Here is a 26449-nt window from a genome sequence, read left to right on the forward strand (position 1 = left end):
CTTTCAGTCAGTACTTTAAAGATGTTGCACCTCTGAGTTCTCACTCGCATTGCTGTCACCCTTGTTTTTGTTCTTCTGTGTATAACGTCTCTTTTTCTTTCCAGTTGGTTTAAAGATTTTTCTCTTTATCACTGTATTGAGCAATTTGATTATGATGTGCCATGGTGTAGTTTTCTTCATGTGTCTTGTGTTGCGATTCCTGGATCTCTGGGTTTATACGGTGTTTATCAGTTGTGAAAAATGTCCCACTATCACTTTTTTCGAATATATTCTGTCCCTACCACACTCTCTTCTCCTTCGTGTACTCCAGTTACACCTATATCAGGCCACCTGAAGTTGTCCCGTGGCTCACTGATCCTATGTTCTTTTTTTTTTTTTTTTATTCTTTTTGCTGTCTGTGCTTTATTTTGGAGAGTTTCTATTATTTCTATGTCTTCAATTGCACTAATTTTTTCTTCTGCAAAATCAAATCTGCCAGTAATTCTATCCATTTGTATTTTTCATTTTGCACATTGAAATGTTCATGTCTTGAAGCCCAGTTGGAGCCTTTTCAATATCAATTATTAGCTACTTAACTTTTTGAACATAAGGAATACAGCTATAGTAAGTGTTTAATATGCTTGTCAACTAACTCTAACATCTGTGTCAGTTCTGGGTTGGTTTTGATTCATGGATTTTTCTCCCTATTATGCGTCCTATTTTTCTGCCTCTTTGCGTGCCAGGTAAATTCTTTTTTGGATACTAGACTTTGTAAATTTTACCTTTTGGGGTTGTGAGTATTTTTATATTCCCATAAATACTCTTGAGCTTTGTTCAGGAATGCAGTTCAGATCTTTTCAGGTCTTGCTTTTAATATTTTTACGTGGGACTAGAGCAGGATATATTTGGAGTGAATTACTTCCCCACTACTGAAGCAAGACCCTTCTGAATACTTGAACCAATGTCCTGTGAATTATGGAGATTTCCAGTCTGGCCGGTGGCGATCAGCACTGTTCCTGGCCCTGGTGAACACCATGTACTGTTCTAATGCATGCATTCTCAGTGGGGGTACTTCCCCCCAAAGAGGCAAAATTTATTTTTTGAGAATAATTTTTACTGTTTATATATAAAGGAGACATATGCATAAATTTCTATATACATATATAAACATACATACAGTACATAACTAGCTGTACAGATATACTTTAATATCTGTGGTATGAAAGTCTCATGGGGGAGAGTGAATTTGAAAATAAATGTCTAAAATGACTCATTAGGGAGTTGATCATCTTTAGAAGGTCGAGAAGTGCTGTTCTGCTGATTTGGAGCGGTCCTTTCCTCTGCCACAGGGAGTTTCCTCACATGTGTGGCCCAATGCTGTGCTGAATTCTGGCAGGGGACCCCTGCAGGTCTGCTCATCCTCTGGGCGGCTCTCACCTGCCTGGTACCCTGTCCTGCAAACCCCAGCCACCTTGGCCTTCCAGATCTCTCAGCCCTTTTCCTCGGTTCAGGGGCTCTTCCAGGCTCTGCCTGGCGTCCCCCTCCTCACAACAGGTCCTGGAAACGCTCTCAAGGTAATCAGCTGGGGCCGACCCAGGGCTCACCCCACTTGTTTCCGCTCTCTGCGGAAACACTGTCTTCTTTCCCTGCCTGATGCCCAGTGTCTGGAAAACCGTTGTTTCGTGTTTACTTTCTAGTTTTGGGTTGTTTTACACGAGAAAACCGATCTGCTCTCATAACTCTATCTGGTCTAAAAGTGGAACTTAACCATATTGACCTTGAATGGTACAGGTCTGGGGACCTGGGATCAAAAATGTCTCCTTCCAGAAAGGTTTAGTCACACTATTTCCCTAACAAATGAGTTCCTATGCAATTATACTATTATGAAGCCTGGTTACTAGTTTTTAATTTTAGAACCAACCTTAGACAAAGCATGGAAAGTTTACCATTGCAGGACAGAGTATTAATGCTCCCCAGAGACCTGGTCAAGGCAGCAAACAGTGACGTGGGGGCTGGGGTTGTAAGTGCAGGTGTCATGGATGGAAACCACAGGCAACACAAACATCGCAACCTAACATAGTGTAGAATGAAAGTGTTATAGCCAACAACTGGTGTATCAAGAAATAGCTTTAGATTTATTACTAGAGCTATAGAGGTAAACCCACAGAACTAAAATTAAAATATTCCCAGCAGGGCTTGTGGAGGGAAGGCGGGCAAAGAGAAGAAGCAGTGCAATGAGCTGTGTTTGTCATCTTCTCTAGTGTGGAGCCACAGATGCAAAGGAACACACATGCTCTCTCGAGCTGCGCTGTCCAGTATGGTAGCCACTAGCCACAGGGGGCAACTGAGTTATTGAAATGTGGCTAGTGTGACTGAGGGACAGAAGTTTTTATTTTATTAAATATTTTATTAATTAAAATGTAAACAAACATATAGCCACACGTGGCTAGTGGCTGTTGCATATTAGATTACATATTATAGATGTTTCTATCATCATAGAAAGTTCTGTTGGACAGCACGGGTCTAGAGTTTGGGAGACAATTATCAGAAGAATCAAAACCAGCAATGATTAAGCACGGTATGCTGTTGGTATTGAGGCTAAGGGGTTTGGGAGAAAGGTTTTACTTTTCATATGATACCTTTTTTATGCTTTGAGTATTTACCTTTATCATATTTTGTTACATGTCCAGAATTCTCACCCTGTCATCCCGATGGCCACAATAGTCCACTCCCAAAGAATTTTTATGATTTTTGGCTTAGAGTAAAAAATACTTTTAGAGGGAAATATTTGTTCTTTTGAATTCTAGCAGTCACATGTGAAACATGTTGTTAAGCTGATAACAACTATTCCCTCCCTCACATCTGTGGCTTTGATAAAACACAAACTTCCTCTAGTTCATAAAATTGACTTGGCATTTATCGCCTTCTGGGCCACAGAGCTTAACTTCCTAAAAACTCAATTGTTTGATTTCTGTGATCCTTAAAAAAAAGCGGTACCTTTTCTCGAGAGTAGAAGTTAGAACTTCTCAGAGGATGGGGGGCCTTTGTTGGTGGCATGAACATTCCATGTAAAGAGGGCCTGGCCCAGCCATTCCCCAGGGAACAGGACGGGCGCTGTGAGGGGCTATTGCGTCTACATTCTTCAGCATTTGACCCTTTTCGTGACAATAAGCATATAATTATTTTGTAACCAAGTAAAACCAAGAAAAACTGGATTAAATGTAAGAAAACAAAATGTTTGCCAGTAACCATTGAGGAAAACAGACCAACGTCCCTGACAAGGCCTGCAAGCCTTTCTCAGTGGGCCCCGGTGCCCCCAGCTCCTCATTCCTCACCCCATCCCTTTTATTCTCCGTGCTCCGGGCATGTCCTTTTAGGTCTTCAAGCACGCCTTGCTCCCTCCCACCACTGGCTTCTGCATCACACTGTTTCTCAGCCTAAATTGTGTGAATGGCTTGACTCTCCCCTGATCATTTATGCTTTCAGGTTTCAGCTCAAAAATACACTGTCTCAGGAAACCTCCTATGGCTGCTTGTATTTCCAAAGGTGGTCTTAACCATACCTCCTATCCCAGATCCTCTTCTGCAATGTCACCTTGCCACTCCCCTATCAAGAGGAGGAGTGATATCTCCACCCCATTAAACCTGGGCCAACTTTGCCACTTTCTTGAAGAATAGGATGCAGAATTGACCTTCTGGGACTCGCAAGGATAAACCCCAGAAGCTTCAAGAAGACTTGCAGCTTCCAGATGGGTCTTATAAGAACATTCATTCTTGGCACGATCTCTCTTGGAACCAAGCGTTCTGCTTTAAGAAGTCCCAGCCGCATGGAGAGACCACGGGCAGATGCACTGGTCAACAGCCCCTGGCCAGGGGCCAAGTGAGCAAGCCATCTTTCAGGTCCAGCCCAGCGATGAGCACAGCCCAGCTGACGTCAGCAGCCACAAGACGGATCCCGCAAGGACCACTGAAGAGAGCCCAACAACCTCAAAGAACCACGAGAGATAATAAAGAACCACTGGAAGTTTAGGGGGTTGTGTTACAGAGCAGTAAATACCCGGCGCACCTTCCGAGGAGGATGAGCCCCCATCACACATGGCTGCACCTTTCAAGAATAACTAATGGTAATAACACAAGTCCACTGCGAGCCAGGCACTGGTCCCAGTGGCCTTACAGGCACCATCTTAATCAGTCTTCCCAAGAATCCTTTGGGAGAAGAAGCATTAAAAAAAATCCCTCTTAAGTTATGCTCCCCTCAGTACTCAGCTAGGATGTGGACCCAGGTGTCCCCTTTACAGCACTCTCGTGGGTTTGTAACGCTGCCTGTATCTTCATAATTATTTGGATTCATGTCTCCCCTTTCCAACCAACCCAAGATGCATGGGGGTTGCAACCACATCTGTTTTTCTTCATGGTGAATCTCTGGTGTCTAAAATGTGCTTAGTAAAAAGAGAGTGAGCAAATCTGTTGCTTCTAGGGAGTTCAGATTCAGCGGAGGAATAAAACGCCAATTGCCTCATCATTCTTGACAGCTTGGTACCCACCTTGTAGTTTAGAGGTGAAATATGCATTGGAATTCAGAAGAGTAGAGGTAACAGTGCTTAGGAACATAGGTGTTCGAGCAGGCAGATCTGGGGTCAACCCTGATTTAAGCACTCTGTGTCCTTGGCTAATGTCATCGTGTCTTCCCCAGTGATGAAGGAGAGGGAGAAATCACATATGCAAAGTGCCCTGCACCCAGTCCTTGGCACACAGCCCCGACGAAGAGTCCTGCTGCCAAATATAACAGCTAGAGATTCCTTCCAACTCATGGCCAAGGTTAGGGCTGCTCACATTAGCTCTGACGTGAGCAACCCCTGGAAATGGTAGAGGTGTGTCCAGCTGGACAGTCTCACTCACTGGGTGGGTAAAGTCAGCAATGCTGTGACTGCCCGAAAACTTATCTTTATGATTTTTTAACTGCTTCATGAAAGATTCAACAAATTCAAAGTATTGACCTCAGTGAGGCCACCTGATGAAGGCTGCAAGCTGGCAGCCCTCCCCATTCAGTGCCCGACAGCCCGCACTCCATGCAGGTGGACGGCATCCTCCCTGGAATGCAGGACACACAGCCTGAGAAGAGCTCTGCCCCAGCCTGGGCTCCTGGACCACATCTGCCCGCAGATGGAGGCGGCCAGCATCTGGGGTCTAGAGGCTGTCTTTCCCACTATTCAGAGCCTGTAGCTGCTAAAAGCAGAAAACAGACCAACACCTACAATGGCTTAAGTAGCTGAGAGGATCGATTTCACAAGCAGGTGCAAGAGGAGGCAGAGCATCCTTAGTGTCAGAGACGCCTGGGGATTTACTCCGTGGACAGGACAGCGACAGGACTGCCGGGAGCCTGGCCCGGGGCTCAGTTTATGTGTTGCTCATGTGACTTTTCACTTCTCACTGAACTGACTGGGTGGTTGCCACATTCTCTGTGCGTTTCTGCCCAAATCTTCATTTTCCTTTACCCTTGGCAGAGCTTTACCAATTTTCTATTTTTTTTCTGAAGTATAGTTGATATACAATGTTGTGTTAATTTCTGCTGTACAATGTGGTGATTCAGTTACACCTACATATGTATTCTTTTTCATTATTGGTTATTACAAGATATTGAATATAGTTCCCCGTGCTGTACAGTAGGACCTTGTTGTTTATCTATTTTATATATAGTAGTGTGTATCTGCTGATTCCAAATGCTAATTTATCCTTCCCCACCTCTATGCCCCTCCATAACCATAAGTTTTGTTTCCTATGTCTGTGAGCCTCTTCATGGTTTATAAATAAGTTCATCTGTGTCCTTTTTTGGAAGATTCCATGTATAAGTGATATATGATATTTGTCTTTGTCTAACTTTCTTCACTTAGCATGATAGTATCTAGGTCCATCCATGCTGCTGCAAATGGCACTGTTTCATTCTCTTTTATTCCAGTATATGTGTGTGTGTGCATGTGTATGTATATATACACACACACCAACTTCTTTATCCAGTCATCTGTTGATGGACATTTAGGCTGCTTCCATGTCTTGGCTGTTGTAAATAGTGCTGCTGTGAACATTGGGGTGCAGGTGTCTTTTCGAATTAGAGTTTCCTCCAGACATATGCCCAGGGGTGGGACTGCTGGATCATAGGGTAACTCTATTTTTTTTTTTTTTTTAAGGAACTTCCATACTGTTTTCCACAGTGGCTGCTCCAAACTTCATTCCAACCAAAAGTGTAGGAGGGCTCCCTTTTCTCCACACACTCTCCAGCATTTATCCTTTATGGACTTTTTAATGATGGCCATTCTGACCCATGTGAGGTGATACCTCATTGTGGTTTTGATTTGCATTTCTCTGATAATTAGTGATCTTGAGCATCTTTTCCTGTGCCTCTTGGCCATCTGCATGCCTTCACTGGAGAAATGTTTGTTTAGGTCTTCTGCTCATTTTTATATTGGGTTGTTTGTTTTTTGTTGTTGACTTGTATGAGCTGTTTGTATATTCTGGAAGTTAAGCCCTTATCAGTCGTATCATTTGCAAATATTTTCTCCCAGTCTCTAGGTTGTCTTTTCATTTTGTTTATGGTTTACTCTGCTTACAAAAGCTTATACATTTAATTAGGTCCCATCTGTTTATTTTGGTTTTTACTTCTATTGCCTTGGTACACTGACCTAGGAGACCATTGTTATGCCTTATATCAGAGAATGTTTTGCCTATGTTTTCTTCCAGGAGATTTATGGTGTCCTGACTTATGTTTAAGTCTTTGAGCCATTTTGAGTTTATTTTTGTGTATGGTGTGAGGGAGTGTTCTGACTTCACTGGTTTCCATGCAGCTGCCCAGTTTTCCCAACATCATTTGCTGAAGAGACTGTCTTTACTCCATTGTATATTCTTGCCTCTTTTTATTGAAGAGTAATTGACCATAGGTGTGTAGGTTCATTTCTGGGCTCTATTCTGTTCCATTGATCGATATGTCTGTTTTTGTACCAGTACCATGCTGTTTTGATTTCTGTAGCTCTGTAGTATTGTCTGAAGTCTGGGAGGGTTATTCCTCCAGCCTTGTTCTTTTTCTTCAGTATTGCTTTGGCAATGTCTTTGTGATTCCATATAAATTTTAGGATTATTTGTTCTAGTTCTGTGAAAAATGTGCTGGGTAATTAGATAGGGATTGCATTAAATCTGTAGAGTGCTTTGGGTAGTGTGGCCATTTTTAACAATATTAATTCTTCCAATCCAAGAGCATGGGATATCTTACCATTTATTTAAGTCATTTTTAATTTCCTTAATTAATGTTTTGTAGTTCTCCACATATACGGCTTTCACTTCCTTGGTCAGATTTATTGCTAAGTATTTTTATTGTTTTGGATGCAATTTTAAAAGGGATTGTTTCTTTACTTTCTTTTCTGATATTTCCTTGTTAGTGTAAAGAAATGCAACAGATTTCTGTATATTAATCTTGTATCCTGCTACCTTGCCAAATTCTTTTGTCAGCTCTAGGAGTTTTTGTGTGGAGTGTTCGGGGTTTTCTATTTATGTAATCTTCATATAGTGACAGTTTTACCTCTTCCCTTCCAATTTGGATCCCTTTTATTTATTTTTTCTCATCTGACTGCTGTAGATAAGAATTCCAATATGATAAATAGAAAAGGGAAGAGTGGGCATCCTTGTCTTGTTCCAGATTTTAGCAGAAGGCTTTCAACTTTTCACCATTGAATATTATGTTGACTATGGTTTGTCAGAAATAGCTTTTATTATGTTGAGATGTGTTCCCTCTATACCCATTTTGAGAAGAGTTTTTATCATGAGTGGATGTTAAATTTTATCAGATGCTTTTTCTGGACCTATTGAGATGATCATGTGGTTTTTGTTCTTTCTTTTGTGGATGTGGCGTATCACATTGATTGATCTATGTATGTTGAGCCATCCTTGTGTCCCTGGGATAAGTCCACCTAAATTGTACTGTATGATCTTTTTTATATGTTGTTGGATTTGGTTTGCTAATATTTGTTCAGAACTTTTACATCTATATTTATCAAAGATACTGGCCTATAATTTTTTTCTTTTTTTTGGTAGTGTCTTTGTCTGGTTTTGGTATCAGAGTGATGGTGACCTCATAGAATGAGTTTGGGAGTGTTCCCTCCTCTTAAATCCTTTGAAAAACTTTGAGAAAAAAATCTGTATAAGTTCCTTTTTGTATTTTTGGTAGAATTCCCCACTGAAGGGACCTGGTCCCAGACTTTTGTTCATAGGGTAGTTTTTTTTGTTTTTGCTTTCTGTTTTTACAGATTCCGTTTCACTTCTAATGATAGATCTGTTCAAATTATGTATTTCTTCTGGATATCAGTTTTTGTAGGCTATATGTTTCTAGAGACTGGTCCATTCTTCTAGGTTGTCCAGTTTGTTGGCATACAATTATTCACAGTTTTCTCCTGTGGTTTTTTTGTATTTCTGTGCTATTGGGTAATTTCTCCTCTTTCATTCTTACTTTGTTTGTGTGTTCTCTCTTTTTCATCCTGGTGAACCTGGCCAGGGGTTTGTCCATTTTATTTACTCTCTAAAAAAACCAAGCTCTTGGTTTTATTGATTTTTTTTTTCTACCTTTTTTTTAAAATGTTTATTTTGTTTATTTCCTCTCTGATCTTTATTATTTCTTTCCTTCTGCTGACTTTAGTTTTTGTTTGTTATTCTTTTTCTGATTCTTTTAGGTGGTAGGTTAGGTTGTTTATCTGAGACCTGTATCATTAGGGACTCCCCTCTTAGGACTGCTTTTGCTGCATCCCATAGATTTTTGTGTGGTTGTGCTCTCACTGTCATTTGTCTCAAGGTATTTTTAAATTTCCTCTTGATTTCATCATTAACCCATTGGTTTTCTTTTAGTAGCATGTTGTTTAGTCTCCATACACTGATTTTTTTTTTCTTATTTGTCTCTCTGTGGTTGATTTGTAGTTTCATGCCATTGTGGTCAGAAAAGATGCTTGAAATAATTTCTATCCTCTTAAATTTGAGGCTTATTTTCTAAGTATGGGGTCTACCCTACAGAATGTTCCATGTGCACTTGAAAAGAATATATTCTGAAGAATGTGACAATGAATATATATATGTTCATGTATGACTGAAAAGTTGTGCTCTACACTGGAAATTGACAGAACATTGTAAACTGACTATAACTCAATAAAATAAAATTAAAAAAAAAATATATATATATTCTGATTTTTTTTTTTTAGATATAACATCCTGCAAAGATCAAATAAGTCCAACTGTTCTATCGTGTCATTTAGGACCTGTGTTGCCTTACTGATTTTCTGTCTGCAAGACCTGTCCACTGATGTTAGTGGGGTGTTAAAGTCTCCTACTATTACTGTATTCCCATCAGTTTCTCACTTTATGTCTCTCAGTATTGGTTTTGTGTACTTAGGTGCCCCTATACTGGGTGCATATATGTTAATGAGTGTAATATCCTCTTCTTGTATTGCTCCTTTGATCATTATATAGTGTCCTTCTTTGTCTTTCTTTATGGCCTTTGTTTAAAGTCTGTTTTGTCTGACATGAGTATTGCTACCCCTGCTTTCTTGTCATTTCCATTTGCATGAAATACCTTTTTCCATCCTCTCACTTTCAACCTATATGTGTCCTTCACCTTAACGTGGGTCTCTTTTAGGAAGCATATTGTAGGCTCTTGTTTTATTATCCAGTCTGTGATTCTCTCTTGATTGGAGCATTTAGTCCATTGACTTTTAAGATAATTATTGATAGATATGTATTGATTGCCATTTTCAACCTTGTTTTCTAGTTGATTTTGTATTTATTCTGTTTCTTTTTCCTTTTGTGGTTTGATGATTTTCTTTTGTGTTATGCTTGACTTCTCTTCTTTTTGGTTTTTGTGGCTGTATAGTATGTTTTTGATTTGTAGTTACCCTGTTTGTCAAGTATGTTAACCCCTTACTGTATCTCCTTGCTTTAGACTGGGAATCATCTAAGCTCAAACACATTCTAAAAAGAAAGAAAAAATATACATCTTCTTATTCCCCTCCTCCACATTTTATGATGTTTGGTGTCCTCTTTTACATCTTCATGGTTTTTCTTTTGCTGTTCATTGTAGTTGTCGCATTTCCAACCGTGATTTTCACTTTTCTATAGATTGTTGCTTCTCTACTGTTTAGAGAAGGTCTTTCAATGTTTATTTTGGGCTATATTTAGTATTGCTGTGTTTAGTTTTTGCTTGTCCAACAAATTCTTTCTCTCTCCTTCTATTCTAAATGATAGTCTTGCTTTGTAGAGTATGCTGTGTTGCAGGTTTTTCCCTTTTAGGACTTTGAATATATCTTGCCATTCCCTTCTGGCCAGCAATTTTCTGTAAATACATCAGCTGACAGCCTTATGGGGGCTCCCTTGTAACTAACTCTGGTTTTCTCTTGCTGCCTTTAGAATCTTCTCTAACTTTTGCCGTTTTAATTATAACATGTCATGGTGTAGGTCTGTTTGGGTTCAAGTTGTTTGGGACCCTCTGTGCTTCCTGTACCTGCCTATCTGTTTCCTTCTATAAGTTTGGGAAGTTTTCAGCCATTTCTCCAAGTAATGTTTTTGTTTTTGATCTCCTTTTCTCTTTCTTCCCCTTTTGGGACCCCTATTATGCACAGATTAGCATGATTTATATTATCCCATAGGTCTCTTATATTGCTTTCATTTCTTTCCATTTGTCTTTCTGCTGTTCTGATTGGATGATTACCAGTTTTCATATGCTTCTGATGAGACATCTCCCCTAATTAGGGGGATGTAGTGTGTGTACAGGGAGACAAATGTATACATTAGTCCAGTTTACAAGACAAATGTGTGCTCTGCTGATTTGGGTCATCGTCTTAAATGAAGGGGAACCTGCTCACCGGGGCAGGATCTAGACAAACAGGAGAAACACTGTGACTCTGGGAACAACTCCTCAACAAGCGTGCCTCCTTTTTCCCATTACTTGGCTTGTTCCTTTGAAGAGACAGGTCAATGGAAGGTTGATTTGTTTATTTATATTTTTTTCTTTTAGCTCAGAAAACTGGAGCAAACCTTGGGCTGGGTCACTCCCCCTAACAGACTTTGTGACCCCAGGCTGTGCCTTTTATTGCTCTTGTCTGCGATGTCTGCATCTGGGAGAAGATGTGTCAGATGGAACCATTGATCTCACAGGCTCCTTCAGTTCTTGAGTTTGATGAGTCTAAAAGCCTGTATGAACCACAGCAAATTACATGTGCCTTGCTCTCAGAGTCATTCAAGTCACATATTAGATAATGCCTGCCATTACTATAAATGCAGCATTTTTCTTCAATTTTGTTTTATTTAAAAATTTTTTTTTTTTTTTTTAGGATTTCTGGATTTTCACTTTAAATTGAATATTGTTTACTTGCCTGCCAAGGTCAAAGATTGTTAACAATAATCTAAATTACACATTATTTTCTCAGTCTGTAAATCAACTTTTGATTTTTTTTTTCTATTTGTTTTTGGAGGAATTTTTTTTTTTTTAAATCCTGTGTAGTGTTCATTTCAGACCTAAGAGTCTGAGCTACTGGCTGGTTGCTGTCTGGTGTGAGCAGGAATTACTGCACTATCATCCACGTAACGGAGAGGTTTAATTTTTTTTTAACCGGAATGACATTGAGCGAAGAGCCAGTGGAAATGCACACCTTAATTTAAGCACAGTACCAGCGTGCAGATGACAAGAACTGGGCAAGGAGTTTTTTTTTTTTTTTTTTTTTTTAAAGAATATTTAGGTGTCTGGGTAGAAATAAATTTAATATATGAGCCTGAGCATCTCCCTAACTGTGAGGAAATCAGTCATGAGACCCCAATTTGGAGATTCCACATAGTTACGTGGCTCACTTACCTGAATCCCGGATAAGAAAACAGACACATCAAAAAGCAGTTTTTGAAGATTTAGATCACTTTTCCTCTCCCAAAATTGGAGAGCAGTTTGGTTTGGGAGAAGCAGTTAATTAGGCAGCAGTGTCCAGGATCTTTGCAAAAATCGCACGAAGTATCATTGATTTGGAAAATAAAATCTTGGACTAAAGACTCAGCGGGCAGGGGAGAGCTGCCCGCACCTGCACCTGTTGTCTGCTGACTGTCGGCACCGCTTCAAAGCACACGTCATTCCGGTGAGACCCGGGACGCTGGGAGATGTGTGGGTTTGCTTGGCAGAAAGCTGCCAGTGTGTCAAGTCGTGGCCACTGGACTGAAAGCAAAATGCACCTTATCTTTGATAGCTGTTCACCAGGTCATCAGCTGCTCTTCAGAACAGAACATCGTGGACCATAAGTTTTAAAAACTGAACATTCATTAAATGCACGCACCGCTATTGGAGAAATATCATAAAACATCTTTTTAATGTGAACACTACTCCGTACAATGAAAAACTATGTACAGTGTGTTGCTTCCAGGTTGGCTACTTGGACATCATCTGTGTACCCGGCACGTGACTCCGGCTGGGAGCTCCCGTCCGGCTGCGGTGCCCCCGCCTCCCCTGGCAGCTCCCCAAGTTCACGGAGGCTGTACAGTCACGCTTCCCTTAGTAACCGTGGCTCAGCAGGCTTGCCACCCCAGTCACCTACGACCCAGAGATCCCGGCAGTCATACAAAAGTAGAACTCACAGAGTAGGCTTTTCCCCAATAAATACTCATTAGACAGTACAATCCATTTCCATCTTAAGACATTGTTTTCAGTTAGGAAAACGTTTGCTTCTCAATGGAACTAGAGTGACTAGTAGAGAGACAGTGTGCGGTTCACACTGCAACTGAGTTAGGATGTCTTTGTGTACAAATATAGCATATCTGGGCCAGGAATATAATTTCTAGTTGAAGAGTTTATTAGGCTTCACACGCAGGGCTGCTAAATACATTCACAGTTTTCACAGACTGTCATCGGCTGTTCCAGTTGTACTGTAAAATCTCCAATATTATTTTCATTCGTGAGTGCAAAGCAAGTGTCCCACTTGGCTACGATTGGTCCTGGAGTGATCAGCTCTGAAACGATTTCAAGAAAGTTCCCTCATTCTCCAGTTTCGTCGTTTGCCTTCTCAGGTATGACTTCCAGGCTCCGGCGCGGCTTGTGAACGTCGGCGTTTTCTGTGCCGGGTTTATTCAGCCCACAGGAAACAGCAGCATAGTGGATTTGTTTCAGGTTCTCCAAGGTCTCGTTCTTGGCGTATTTCAGAAGATCCGCCTGTCCCTGCAACGAAACACGCAGTTAGACAGCGCTCGCTAAGCCAAGCCTGGCCGGTCCAGTTTGACCACAGAGATCTTCCACTGAAATAGAAATATTTTGGTTCCACAAAAGGGCATATTCATTTCTTAGTGGCGCTACATCCAAATAGGTCCATTTTTAATTAAAAAACAAGCCTGCTTTCCTAGTTTTCCACACCATACTCTGAGTGTGTTGCATTTTCAGTCCTTTCCATTTATGCATCAGCAGAGAGTCCTGTGTGTTGACTGTTCCCATGTGCCCTGGTTAGAGTGACATCTTTCCCTAATTGTGCGGCCAGTCTTGCATTTTTCCTTTTAAGATTTTTTTTTTGCTTTAACTTTTTATTCTGAAATAAGTATAAATGCACAGAAGGATGCAAATATGGTACAGAGAGGTCTTGTGTACACTGTCCTAAATTTCTGCCACTGGTTCCATCTTACGTAAGTTTAGTACAACACCCAGAACCAGGGAGCTGACACGGTACAGGTTTATGTCATTTCACCCAGTGGGTAGATTCCCGTAGCCGCCAGTGCAGTCAACACAGGGAGCTAACTTATCACCACAAATACAATCTATCGCCTTCTATTATGACTCTGCAGTCACCCCCACACCCACCCCCACCCCCCTGCCGTCCCCAACCCTGACAAGCCGCTCTCAAGTTCTGCATTTAAAGCAGGCGCTGACAGTCACAGGCACACAGCAGATCCTCACCGAGTTCTAGTTAAGAGAAGGGATGGAAGAAAGCATTCTCTACTTTGAATAAACCCTCTTAGCCAAATTTTAACTTCTTTTCTAGGGTGTGACCATCAATTTGACATACGTGCAGCCTAACATGCATACAGGTCAGAAAATGGGGGGATAAACTGAAACACAGTCACTGGGAGCCTGGACTGGGAGCTGCCGGCCAAGGCAGTCTGTCAACCTCATCACTCGACAGTTTGCCCAGAGAATTATTTTGCTGGGTTACGGGTGGCGGTGGGGGCTGTCTTGTGCATCCTAGTAGCATGCCTGGCCTTGACCCACCAAAGACCCCCTCAGTGTGACAACCACAATGTCTGCAGACACTGTCCAATGTCCCCTGGGGGGTAAAGCTGCCCGTGCATCAGCAAGGATTCCAAGAGGCCCAACAGAAGGGATGTAAAGCCCCGCTGGTCCAAGTCCCAGCACTGCTCTCTTGTTCTTCGCTCCTTCCTCCCTCCCTGTGTCTGAGCTGCTTCCTCCCCCGGTTCTTTCTCCTTCACGGTCACCCTCCTCCTTCCTGGCTCACTATTCTGTTCATGCTCTTGGGCTCTGACTTATTCTGTTACTGTCTTTATGGTGCTCTGTCAGACATGGTTTGCCTTTGGGTTTGACTTTTCTTTGCCGTACCTCCATGCTTGGTACTCTCCCTTCTTTCTCCCTCTGTTTTTTTTTTTTTTTTTTGAACTGCCTTGCAGTGTGCACACCCTTTTAAGTGCTCCTGCACAGTTAAAACTGGGCCAGCTGCGGAGGGTGACAGGGGAGGACTTACCTCGGCAGCAACTGGACTACAAGCAAATCCCAGCTGCGCGGGAGACCAAACTGCAACGCGGTCCTGTGCCACGTGAGGTTGGAAAGCACCCATGGCATGCGTTGCTGTTTCCCACTTAAGGTACATGATTTCCCCGCTTTACAGACGCCTTTCATGAGAGACGACACATGGTTCCATTGCATTGTTTAACTGGAAAGAGCTGCATCTGCATTCATTCTTCACTGAACTCATACACTGGAATTTTACAAGCTGTGAGGTCTTTCTGCGTAAGTATTAGCATTACTGGGCCAAGAGTCTAATTTCTTGTTAAAGAATTTGCCCTCACATGCAAAGCTGCTATATACATTTATGATTAAGATATTTTAACTAGATATTTGTGCTTTAACATTTCAAATATTATTATTACTTAATAAGCTGTATTTTTCTTTTTTTTTTTTTAGAATAGCTTTGGGTTCACAGCAAAACTGAGCTGGAAATGCAGAGGGTTCCCACATTCCCCCTATCCCCACCCAGGCACAAGCTCCTCCACTACTGACATCTTACCCCACAGTATACGTTTGTCACCACTGATGGATCTACAGCGACACATCGTTACCACCCAAAGTCCCTGGTTCACATTCGGGCTCAGTCTTGGTGTTGTATATGCTATAGGTTTTGACGGATGTATAAGGATGCGCGTCCACCATTAGCTGCAGTATCAGATGGACTGGTCCACGGCCCCAAGCATCTTCTGTGCCCACCTCTTCCCCCCTCCCTCCCCGCTAACCTCTGGCAACAACTCATCTTTTTATTGGCTCAGTAGCTTTGCCTCTCCCAGGATGTCATACAGCCGGGATCGGACAACATACAAGAAGAAGCCTTTTCCAACTGGCTTCTTTCACTTAGTGGTATTCATTTAACTTTCCTCCAGGGCTTTTGTGTCTTACGAGCTCTTTTTTTTTTTTTTTTTTTTCCTATTGAAGTCTAGTTGATTTACAATGTTGTGTTTCAGGTATATAGCACAATGCTTCAGTTATACACACACACACATACACACTGTTATATATATATGTTCTTTTTCATATCCTTTTCCATTATGGTTTGTTACAGGATATTGACTATAGTTCCCTGTGCTCTACAGTAGGATCTTTTTTTTTAAAAACCTGTTCTATACATAGTTGTGTGTATCTGCTAATCCCAAACTCCTAATTTCTCTCTCCCCTCCACCACCCTGGTAACCATACGTTTTCTGTCTGTGAGTCTGTTTCTGTTTTGAAAATAAGTTCATTTGTGTCGTTTGTAAAGATTCCATACATAAGTGATAGTTCTTTTTTTTTTTCTTTTTGGCTTACTTCATTTAGTATGACAATCTCCAGATCCTTTTCTCCTTTTAAGATTGAGTAGTATTCCATTATGTATGTGTGTGTGTATGTATACATACACACAACTTCTTTATCCAGTTACCTGTGGATGGACATTTAGGTTGCTTCCATGTCTTGCCTATTGTATATGTGCCCAGGAGTGGGACTGCTGGATCATATGGTAAGTCTAGTTTCAGGTTTTTAAGGAATCTCCATACTGTTTTCCACAGTGGCTACACCAAACTGCATTCCCACCAGCAGTGTAGGAGGGTTCCCTTTTCTCCCCACCCTCTCCAGCATTTATCGTTTGTGGACTTTTGAATGATGGGCATTCTGACTGGTGTGAGGTGATACCTCATTGTAGTTTTGATTTGCATTTCTCTGATAATTAGCGATATTGAGCATTTTTTCATGTGCCTTTTGACATTTATATGTCTTCACTGGAGAACTGCTTGATTGGGTTGTTTGTTTTTTTGTTATTAAGTTGTATGAGCTGTTTTTATATTCTGGGAATTAGCCCTTGTCAGTTGCATTGTTTGCAAATATTTTCTCCCATTCTGTAGGTTGTCTTTTCCTTTTGTTTATGGTTTCCTTTGCTGTGCAAAAGCTGGGGGGCGGGTGGGGGAAGGAGAGGACAGCCGGAAAGGAAGGAAGGACCCACCCAGTAACCACATGCAAAGCCCAGCTCGGCGCCCTCCTGCGGTCAGCTGGAATAGTGCAGGTCAAGCATCGCTAACACCGCTGGAGAACATGCTAACACACCTCCTGAGCCCATTAACCCTGGGAAATCTAAACTGAAATAATGTCAACTATCAGCCATCTTCTCCAGAATACTTAAGGGAGCATTCATTGGAGATGGTATGGAATGCAATGAATGATAGATGCAAACTTTGTACAAAATAGGACTGTTAAGTATTTTTGAGCAAATTTGCTGTAAAACCAAGTATGGAAGGAAATGTAGAAAGTCAACACAACCCTCGGGGGAGGGACCAGAAGCCGCCTCATCCTGAGTCAGGGAGGTTGGGGGAGATGCAACAGTCCCCACATATGGACAGGGATGAAGGGGAGGGGATGGGGCCAGTCTGCGCCACTGCCGGCAGCCGTGAGGGGCTGCAGACTGTGACAGAACATGAGACAAGCACCTGGCAGGAAAGCAGGCTGGCCTGCGGTGTCTCCCACCCCTCTGAAGGGAAACCGCTTCGTCCACAGCGTCTGCTCCTGTGAACACGGCCACCAGGGACGCCTTCCATCCCCATCCAGGCACACTTTCCCTGCCCTTGAACCTGGACTGGCCTCGATGTGCTTTGATCACCTGGAGGAGGTGAGGCCATGACCTTGCGAAGCCTTACTTTCTAGGGTCCCAGCAGCCCCACGGAGAAGCTGGCGCTGGACTTACCGGCGGTGAGCCCCACGGGGAGAGAAACCAGCCCTTCCCGCTGCCCAGAGGAGCAGCCGGTCCCAGGAGGGAAGCCTTCCTGGTGCTCCAGGCCCAGCCCTGTGAGTGGCTGGAGCAACGGCACCCTGAGGAATGAGCCACCAGCTGTGGTGTGGTCTGTCCCCCAGCAACAGATGATGACGCAGCCCAGAGGGGGCTGTGTTTGTGTGGGGTGACAGGCCCTTCCTGGATGCCATGGGCTGAAGCCAGGAGGGACCCCAACCCACAGAGGCTGGACACCAGAGAGGCTCAGAGCTTGCGGGTGGGTGGGCTGGGGCTGCAGGGACAGGCTGAGCCCCCCGGAGTTCCTCTCCTTAGAATGCGGACTAGGAGATACAAATAGTCCTGGAAAGAAGACCTTCGAAGGTACAGTCCGGGTTAGGCCAAGACAAGAGCAACTTATACAGCGTCAGAAGCTCCAGTTTCCCTGAGATACCGTCCCCCTCACGACGCCCGGGGTAGGCCGTGTCTTCTCCTCTGAGTTGAGTTTCTGCTCCTCACCAAAAATAGAGCCTGTAACAGTTACCACAGGACCCTCCGTTTTAGGAACGGCCCTACATAGAAACCGTGTAAGTGATTAGCACCGGGAGGACAACGGCACCGAACATTTGGATGAACCCGGTGGGTTCAAATCACACGACAGAATTTCCTTTCCATGTTCCTCGTGAAATGAGCAAAAAGGAAAATGGGCGCTCTCACACACATGTGAGCAGCAGCCACACAAAGAAAGGAACATAATTTAATGAAACTCACAGAACTCACACTGGCAATTCATAAAAACTCTTACTAGTCACCCAACCTGGAGAGAGAAACTGAGTGTCTTTTGAGTTTTATTTCTGAGTGATGGAGAAGAGGGGACAGGAAAGTTAGGAATGAGGCAGATACAACTGGATAGAACACAGCACACACAGTAAGTGATGGCTGTGCAGAGCAAGGCGGTGGGCCGCGGGAGAAGGGCTGCGGATCCGAGGCCCAGCCCGTCACGTGGAGAGCCTCCAGGCTGCAGCGTGGGGAGGGTGGAGCCCAGACAGGGCCCCACAGCCCTGTGCAGCTGGGGACACAGCCTGGAGCTCAGGGAGGCCCAGCAGGTGAGAGGTGGGAGGCAGGGTGGGGGAGGGAGGGAGCCCTAAAACGGCCACTGTAAACATCATACATGTTCTAGAAGGTACAGGATGTCATGAGCACAAAGCGGAGAAGCAGGGAAATTCAAAATGAAAACCCCACCGCCTAGGATTAATGTCGGATTAGATGCTGTAGAAGAGACAGCAATATTGCTCTAAGATGTAGCAATAGAAATTATTAAAGAAAACAGAAAAAAGGCCTAAAAACAAATGAGCAGTGTGCATCTGTGACTTGCAGGATAGTATCAAGCATGCATGTGTATAAATGGACTTACAGAAGAAGAGAGAAGGGGTAAAATGGAAAAAAATTTAAAGACACAATGGCTGAAAAATCCCCAAATTGGATGAAAACTACAAACCCATATCTAGAAAAATCTCAAGAAAAAAAAACCCTCTAAGCTAAGCAGAAGAAACATAAAGAAAACCACACTAAAGCCCCTCATAATCTTTTTTAAAAAACCTAAAAACAAAAAACCCAAAACAGAAAAGATGCTCAACCTCTATACGCTTACTAGGCTGGCTACACCGACAAGAGCAAACGTTGCCACGGGTGTGGAGTGACTGGACCGCTCACAGCACTGCCGGGGGATACAAAATGCAACAGTTCGTAAAGCAGTTGGCAATTTCTTATGAGGTCTGACACTCACTCACCATATGACCCAGCAAGTCTACTCATAGGTATTGACCCAAGAAAAAAAAAATACGTGTCCACACAAAGACGGGTAGGTGAATGTTCATCGCAGCTTCACTCCTAATAGCTAAAAACTGGGAACAACCCAAATGTGTTAAGCAGTGAATGTACGAACAGAGGGTGGTTCAAGCTCACTGAAACATACATCAGCTTGGCTGATGCTCAGGAGAGTCCTGCGGAACGCACTCCATTCCATGAATCCACGTACAAGGCTTTTCTGAGACGGGTAAAACTGCAGAGGCAAAGCAAGGTGGGGGTGGTTTACTCCAAAGGGACATAAGGGAGTTTCTAGGGGTGATGGAAGTTCTCTGTCAGTGCTGTGGGGATGGCACGACTGTATACAGTTGTCAGAATTCCTTGAATGGCACTGTTAAAATTGGTGAATTTTATTTTATGCAAATGATACCTCAATAAAGCTGATCCAAAAAAAAAAGAATGGTGCTATTTGACTAATAGTTGTGAGGTCTTGAGGGCTGGCTTATGAATTAAAGAAGCTCTCAGAAGCCCGTGGGAGTGGACTTCACCCCACCTCCCCAGTTATGCAGCAGAAAGTCTAGAACAGGATGGTTACAAACTCTGAGAAAGCTGGGCCCAAGTGTCCAGACAAAGGCTGTCTATGACCCCAGCTGAGATTTCTCTTGTTTCTCTGCCACACCCTCTGTCTGCAGAAAAGCATGGGTGATGTCTGGGACTGGCGGTGACAGTGAACCAATTTAAATATTGAACTTACAGCAAGCACCGTGGGAATTACAGTCCTGTGACGAGCTGGGGATATTTAAACCCAGACGATGGAAAACTAACCATATGCCTAACTCCCCATCCAGAAATATTAGTGCAAATATTTTCATCTTTCACAGCAGAGGGTCAACCCAACAAAACTTACAATTGAAATGCATAGCTTTCAGAGAACCCAACAAAATGACTCCAATTAATATTTTTCAGAATCTCTTTAACTCAAGAGGGATTTTCTAGGAAATAAATATCCCTTAAAATAAAAATTGGTCAGCAATTAATTTAGTTTCTTTATGGTTTGCTTTTTTCCTGTTAAGTAAAGTGAAAGTTAGTACTTTAAAAAAATTAAATAGAGCACTTACAGTAGGATTCTATCTACTAATATACCTCATTTCACAAGACACTAGTGCCTGTGAGACATACCATTCTATATACCACTAAGGAAGAAAATCACTGCCAGTTTAAGTAGGACACGATGCAAAGATGCCATGGATTAACAGATACACACGAATATCAAAGATGTGAAAAGTATGACTCAGAATCAATAAAATGTATTTCCATCCACCCACATGCATATGAAAAGGTTCCTGGAATAAAGTCACTTACATTTAATAATTATTTATCAGAGGGAGGATCAGAGGTCATTTTAAAATTTACCTTTTCTACATTAAAAAAAAAGTTCTTCATAACGAAGCTGGAGGCATAATCCCTCTCAGACTTGAGACAATACTACAGAGCTACAGCAAAACAGTGTGGTATTGGCATAAAAACGGACACATGGATCAATGGAACAGACTAGAGAGCCCAGAAATAAACCCACACACCCATGGTCAATTAATCTTTGACAAAGGAGGCAAGAATATACAATGGAGAAAAGACAGTCTCTCCAGCAAGTGGTGTTGGGAAAACTGGGCAGCTGCATGTAAATAAAGTTAGAACACTCCCTCACACCACACTCAAAAATAAACTCAAAATGGCTTAAAGACTTAAATATAAGACAGGACACCATACACCTCCTAGAAGAGAACACAGGCAAAACATTCTCTAATATAAATAGTAGCAAACTTTTCCTAGGTCAGTCTCCCAAGGCAACAGAAATAAAAGCAAAAATAAACATGTAAGACCTAATTAAACATAAGCTTTTGTATAGCTAAGGAAACCATAAACAAAAATGAAAACACACCCAATGAAATGAGAGAACTATATTTGCAAATGATGCAACTGACAAAGGCATAATTTCCAGAATATATGAACAGCTCATACAACTTAATAACAAACAAGAAACCCAAGCAAAAACAGGCAGAAGACCCAGACATTTCTCCAAAGAAGACATACAGGTGGCCAATAGGCACATGAAAAAATGTTTAATATCCCTCATTAGCAGAGAAATGTACAATGAGGTATCACCTCATACCAGTCAGAATGGCCATCATTCAAAAGTCTACAAATAATAAATGCTAGAGAGGGTATAGAAAAGGGAACCCTCCTACACTGCCGGTGGGAATGCAGATTTGTGCAGCCACCATGGAGAACAGTATGGAGGTTCCTTAAAAAGCTACAAATAGACTTACCATATGATCCATCAATATCTAGAGGGAACGCTAATTTGAAAAGACACACACACCCCAATGTTCATAGCAACACTGTTTACAGTAGCCAAGACATGGAACCAACCTAAATGCCCATCAACAGATGACTGGATAAAAAAGTTGTGGTATATATATGCAATGGAATACTACTCAGCCATCAAAAAGAGTGAAATAATGCCATTTGCAGCAACATGGATGGACCTAGAGATTATCATACTAAATGAAGTAAGTCAGAGAAAGAAATAAAAATACCATATGATATCATTTGTGTGTGGAGTCCAAAAAATGACACAAATGAACTTATTTACAAAACAGAAACAGACTCACAGAGAACAAACTTATGGTTACCAGTTGGGGAGGAGAGGGGGGAGATATAAATTAGGAGTTTGGGATTAATTACAAATTAGTATATACATAAAATAGATAAACAACAAGGTCCTACTGTAGAATATGAAAAAGAATATATACATGTATAACTGAGTCACTATGCTGTACACCAGAAAATAACACAACACTGCAAATTAACTATACTTCACTAAAATAGTTCTTTGTAATGAAGATGTATTTACAAAAATAAATGGTTTTTATTCAAAGAAAAAATAACTGGAAGTAAATACGCAAAAATATTAACAGTGGGTGGTTCTGGGTGTGGTGATAGAGGATGATATTTCTCCTTGGTTCACTGCTGCATTTTAAAGCAATTCTTAAAACTGGAAAAACTAAAACTGGGCTGGACATGCTTGGACGAAAGGGGTTTCTGGCGGGCTGCCTGCTCTGCAGGTGACAACGGGTCATCCATCTGCCTGGACAGTCCCTCTTCTGACAGTAAATCCTATGTCCCACGCCTCCTTCGTTATTCAAATGAGTGGGGTGATGCACAGGGAAAGGTACTTCTGATTCGATTCCAGGGCAGTGGTACTTGGTTTTTTTTTAGGGTCCCTCAGAATCCCTAACAGGCAGATTCCTGTGTCCATCCCCAAGAGTCTGACCCCAAAGGTCTGGGGTGGGGCTCAGGAGGCCCCGTTTTAAGCGCCCAGATAATCCCTGTGTCTGGCCTCAGCTTCAGGGCCCCCTCAGCACAACCTCCTGTCTGCTCTCCACATCCAGCATCACCTGGAGCCTTCCCCGAGCCTCCCTGCCATCATGAGGCACCTGCTGCCCACCGCACACCACACGGGGCCCTGGAGGGCCGACCCTCTCCGAGCTTGGCGAAAAGGACAAGTGGCGAGGGGGACTCACGGGACTCCATCCCCTCCGGCCGGGAAAGGCGGGGAGCTCAACTCTGACCCGCGTTCCTGGCCGGGACTCCGTGGGCGTGGATTCTTCCCTAGAAAGTTTAAGTCTGTGAAATGTGCAGCAGTGAGAAAAGCCCTTCCCTCGCACAGCAGAGACACACCCCTCTCTCCAGCTCTTCCGCTCGTCGCCTGGGCTGCCCCAGACTCCAGCACCGCCCGCAGCAAACACCGTCCTAGGCGCCTGACAAAGATCTGTCACCCTGTTCGGTGCGTCTGTTCCCATGTGAACATAAGTCTGAGGTGTTAATTCTCTCTCCCCGACATAATGCAAAAGAAAATTCATTTCCTCGGTGTAGCTGTTTGGTTTAGTTTTGTTCTTTCTAAATTTCTACTTCACGTCAGCTGTTTTTCATTAATATGTGGGCCATTTCTGGTGGCTCTTGGCCCAGGGCTTCTCAAACTTTAATGTGCATAAGAATCCCCCAGGATCTTATTAAAACGCAGATTCTGACTCAGCAGGCCTTGGTGGGGTGCGGGAGTCTGCATTTTGAACAAGCTCCCAGGTGACGCCCAGGCTGCTGGATCCTGGGCTGGAACGAACAGCATGGATGGCTGACGGATGAAAGGATGCTCCTTCAGCCTGTTTTTGCCCATAATAAAATAAAAGCCAAATGGGCATCCGTTCCTACCACAGGACCATAAATTGCTGTGTTCTTTTTTTCCTGAGGTTTGCAGGAAATTTGTAGCGTACCCCCCACCTCTGGTTGACAGGGAGTCAGCAAGTAGGAAAGTCAAATTCCTCTTCATTGTCAATTTTTGCATCTGCTGTTTACTGAACTGCAAATGATCAGTTACATACTAAGCAGAAGATCTAGCAATTTAAAAACAGTCACCAGGTGCTGGGTTCAATCCCCAGTGCCTCCATTCAATCAATCAATCAATCAATCAATCCTAATTGCCTCCCCCCACCAAAAAATTTTAAAAATGATTTTAATTATAAAACTGAGTAGGGGCTTAATACGAGGCAATGCAAGCTGGCTAGCTCTGGAAGGGTGACTTTTTATTTAATTAAACCAGAAAACTGCTGTCAGCTGCAGGATGGATCTTTTGCCTTGAAGGGGAACAGAGAAACTCAAAGAGGCAGCTGTGGTAACGTCCTCACAGTTTTGAATTCAACCGAGCAGAAAGTTTGGAGGGTGGACCAGAGAGTCATTTTACATTTAGCTGTCCAAGGTCTAGAGTGAAATAATGTTTCTGTGTTATTATTATTCAAGGTCCCAAACACTGACAAAGAAAAGTAAAGACCATTAAGACAAAACTCACAAAAGTTCCGAGGCACAGACACAATGTTGTTTTACAAATCATGTCATGTTATATAACCACACAGAGAAAAGCCAGGAGACTGCAGAGCAAAAGACCGCTGGACGGTAGGGCCACGTTTACCTCTGGTTGTGCTGTTCTGACATTTTCTACAACGAAAATACAATACTTTTACAATGAAAGTAATAAAACTCAATTCTTTTAAAATGGTCATGCTGAGACAGAAAGACAGAAGGAAGGGAGGGAAGGACAAACAGACTGAAAGGAAAAGAAGGAAAGAAGCGAACAAGCGGATGTAGATGGTTATCCCCTTGAAGGAAAATTCCTTTCAAATGGCAATTCCTTTATCCATTTCTCCGGATTATGCCCCCCTCAATTCTTTCCTTTTTTCCCCCTGGGATCACATCGACATTAGGCTGCGATTATACTTTAAAGTGCTGCATGAAATCTGAGTGACCAGCATGTTCAAATTCCCAGGCATCCATCTGTAGTCAGCGTTCTCGATTTCACAAAGCAGCTGCACTGACGAACCCGACAGGGCTTTGAGGAGGAAATGCAAGGCCCTCTCCCTTCTCGGCAGAATCCACAGCGTGCGGACCCGCTCGAGTCCCCAGGTCCCCCCCCGCCGTGAGCCGCACTGCCCAGCTACCGTGCCCACAGACGCACCCCCCCCCCCCGACCCCTGCAGAGAGCAGACCTCTCCCTGGACCTCGGTGACCACGCCCTTGAGCGGCTGATACCGTGCCACTAGGGAACAGTCCCGCTGACAGGACGAAACCTGCTGGAAACAAACAGCGTTCGCGCACCGTACCTTTAGGATGGTGATGTTCCAGGTAAAGCTCTCCACGGCCTTCTGCAGCTTGCGCTCCTTCAGCCCCTCCTTGGTGCCTATGCTGTGCAGGTGCTCGTGGAATTCCATGGCTGAAAGGAACGAGAAGACGCAGGCTGTTACTGCCCGTCTGATCTGTGGGAATGACCGGCGATATTCATTCTCCTCGGCGTAGTGAAAACGATTCCCCTCCCCACTGGGAACCCATGAAGTGCCTACTGAAGACCGTAGCAGTGGGGCGGGTGTGTGGCTCAGAGGTAGAGCGCGTGCTTAGCGCACAAGGTCCTGGGTTCAATCCCCAGCACCTCCATTAAAAATAATAAATGAATTTTAAAAAGATAATCACATCCCCCCCTAAAAAATGTTAAAAATAAACAAACACATGGTAGAATTTTTAAAAAATTAAAAAATGAAAAGGAATGTAGCAATGGGGGAAACACGGACAATTCACGGCATCAGCAAGGCGGGAGGATCTTAGAGGGGGCGACCGATCCTCGTGCTTCTGAAGGGCAGTCAGGGCACGTGTGATTGTTCTGTTTTATTTTAGAGATGAGGCAACTGAGGCTCAGCAAGTTTCAGAGATTGAGGCTGTGGACGGAGCAGGAGGAAGAGCTGGACCAGAACCCAGGTCTCGGGAACCTCAGAGGTGCATTGCAGCTCTGCTGAGGACGTGGTGTTGGCCACTGGGGATGAAAAGAGTGCAAAGTGATGTGTTTCCTGTCCCCGCAAGAGTCGGTCTGAGGGCAGATCCCTAAGCCTACTGTAGGGGGGAGGGGAGGGGAAAAGCCCAAGAGCCTAACTCTGCATCTGTGACTCTTCACCAGAACTGACGTCATCAGCGAACGCTCCCCACTGTCATTCGAAGTAGTCTCAGCGCAGAGTGGGGTGACAGACCTTTACCTGTTTGACACTACAACTCATGGGTTTTTTACATATTCATCTGCAGTTAATTATTCCATCTCTGGCCAATGGGAGCCCTTCAGACTGGTTCCTATGTCCTTTTGAAATCACCGGTTGGCCTCTGATACGTCCCTTGCTTCCTGACACATGACATTCTAGACTCGCCAGCACACTTCTCATCCCAGATCTGGGACGGGGCATTTCCCCAAGGGCCTCTGGATGTTTAAAGTGGGGATGGTGTTTAAAGGCCACAATCTGGGGGCTGGGGGTGCTCATTGTTACTGAGTTTTCATGGATTTTTAGGTCTTTTTATTGAACAGATCTTGGGTACATAGATATATTTTTTTTTTAAGGGAAGAATAAGATCTTGGTAATACTTCAAATTTAAGTATACAAGATTTTTACATAATTTTTAAAAATTACGCTTATTTCTTTTCTCAGACAGAAAATCATTCTTAACCACATCCACATAACTAATAGTAAAACTGCTAAATACACTTAAACTCTGCAACTCGTTTTTTTTTTTTTGTCCTTAGTGTAT

The 26449-nt window shown here is 43.1% G+C and overlaps 1 protein-coding gene across 4 annotated transcripts in view; it reads right to left on the reverse strand.

Moving 5' to 3' along the window:
- Positions 1–12321: 12321 nt before the first annotated feature.
- PLCL2 (phospholipase C like 2) overlaps positions 12322–26449 on the reverse strand; it is a 256524-nt gene continuing 242396 nt past the window's right edge. For all 4 annotated transcript variants that reach the window (XM_074371915.1, XM_074371904.1, XM_074371911.1 and 1 more), the window contains 2 exons: positions 24991–25100; positions 12322–13191 (listed from right to left, as the gene is read on the reverse strand). In XM_074371915.1, coding sequence (XP_074228016.1) covers positions 13012–13191; positions 24991–25100 — 290 coding nt within the window. In that variant the 3' untranslated portion in view covers positions 12322–13011. The remainder of the gene's footprint in view (positions 13192–24990; positions 25101–26449) is intronic.

Source organism: Camelus bactrianus, chromosome 1 (assembly GCF_048773025.1).
Source record: "Camelus bactrianus isolate YW-2024 breed Bactrian camel chromosome 1, ASM4877302v1, whole genome shotgun sequence".
NCBI lineage: Eukaryota > Metazoa > Chordata > Mammalia > Artiodactyla > Camelidae > Camelus > Camelus bactrianus.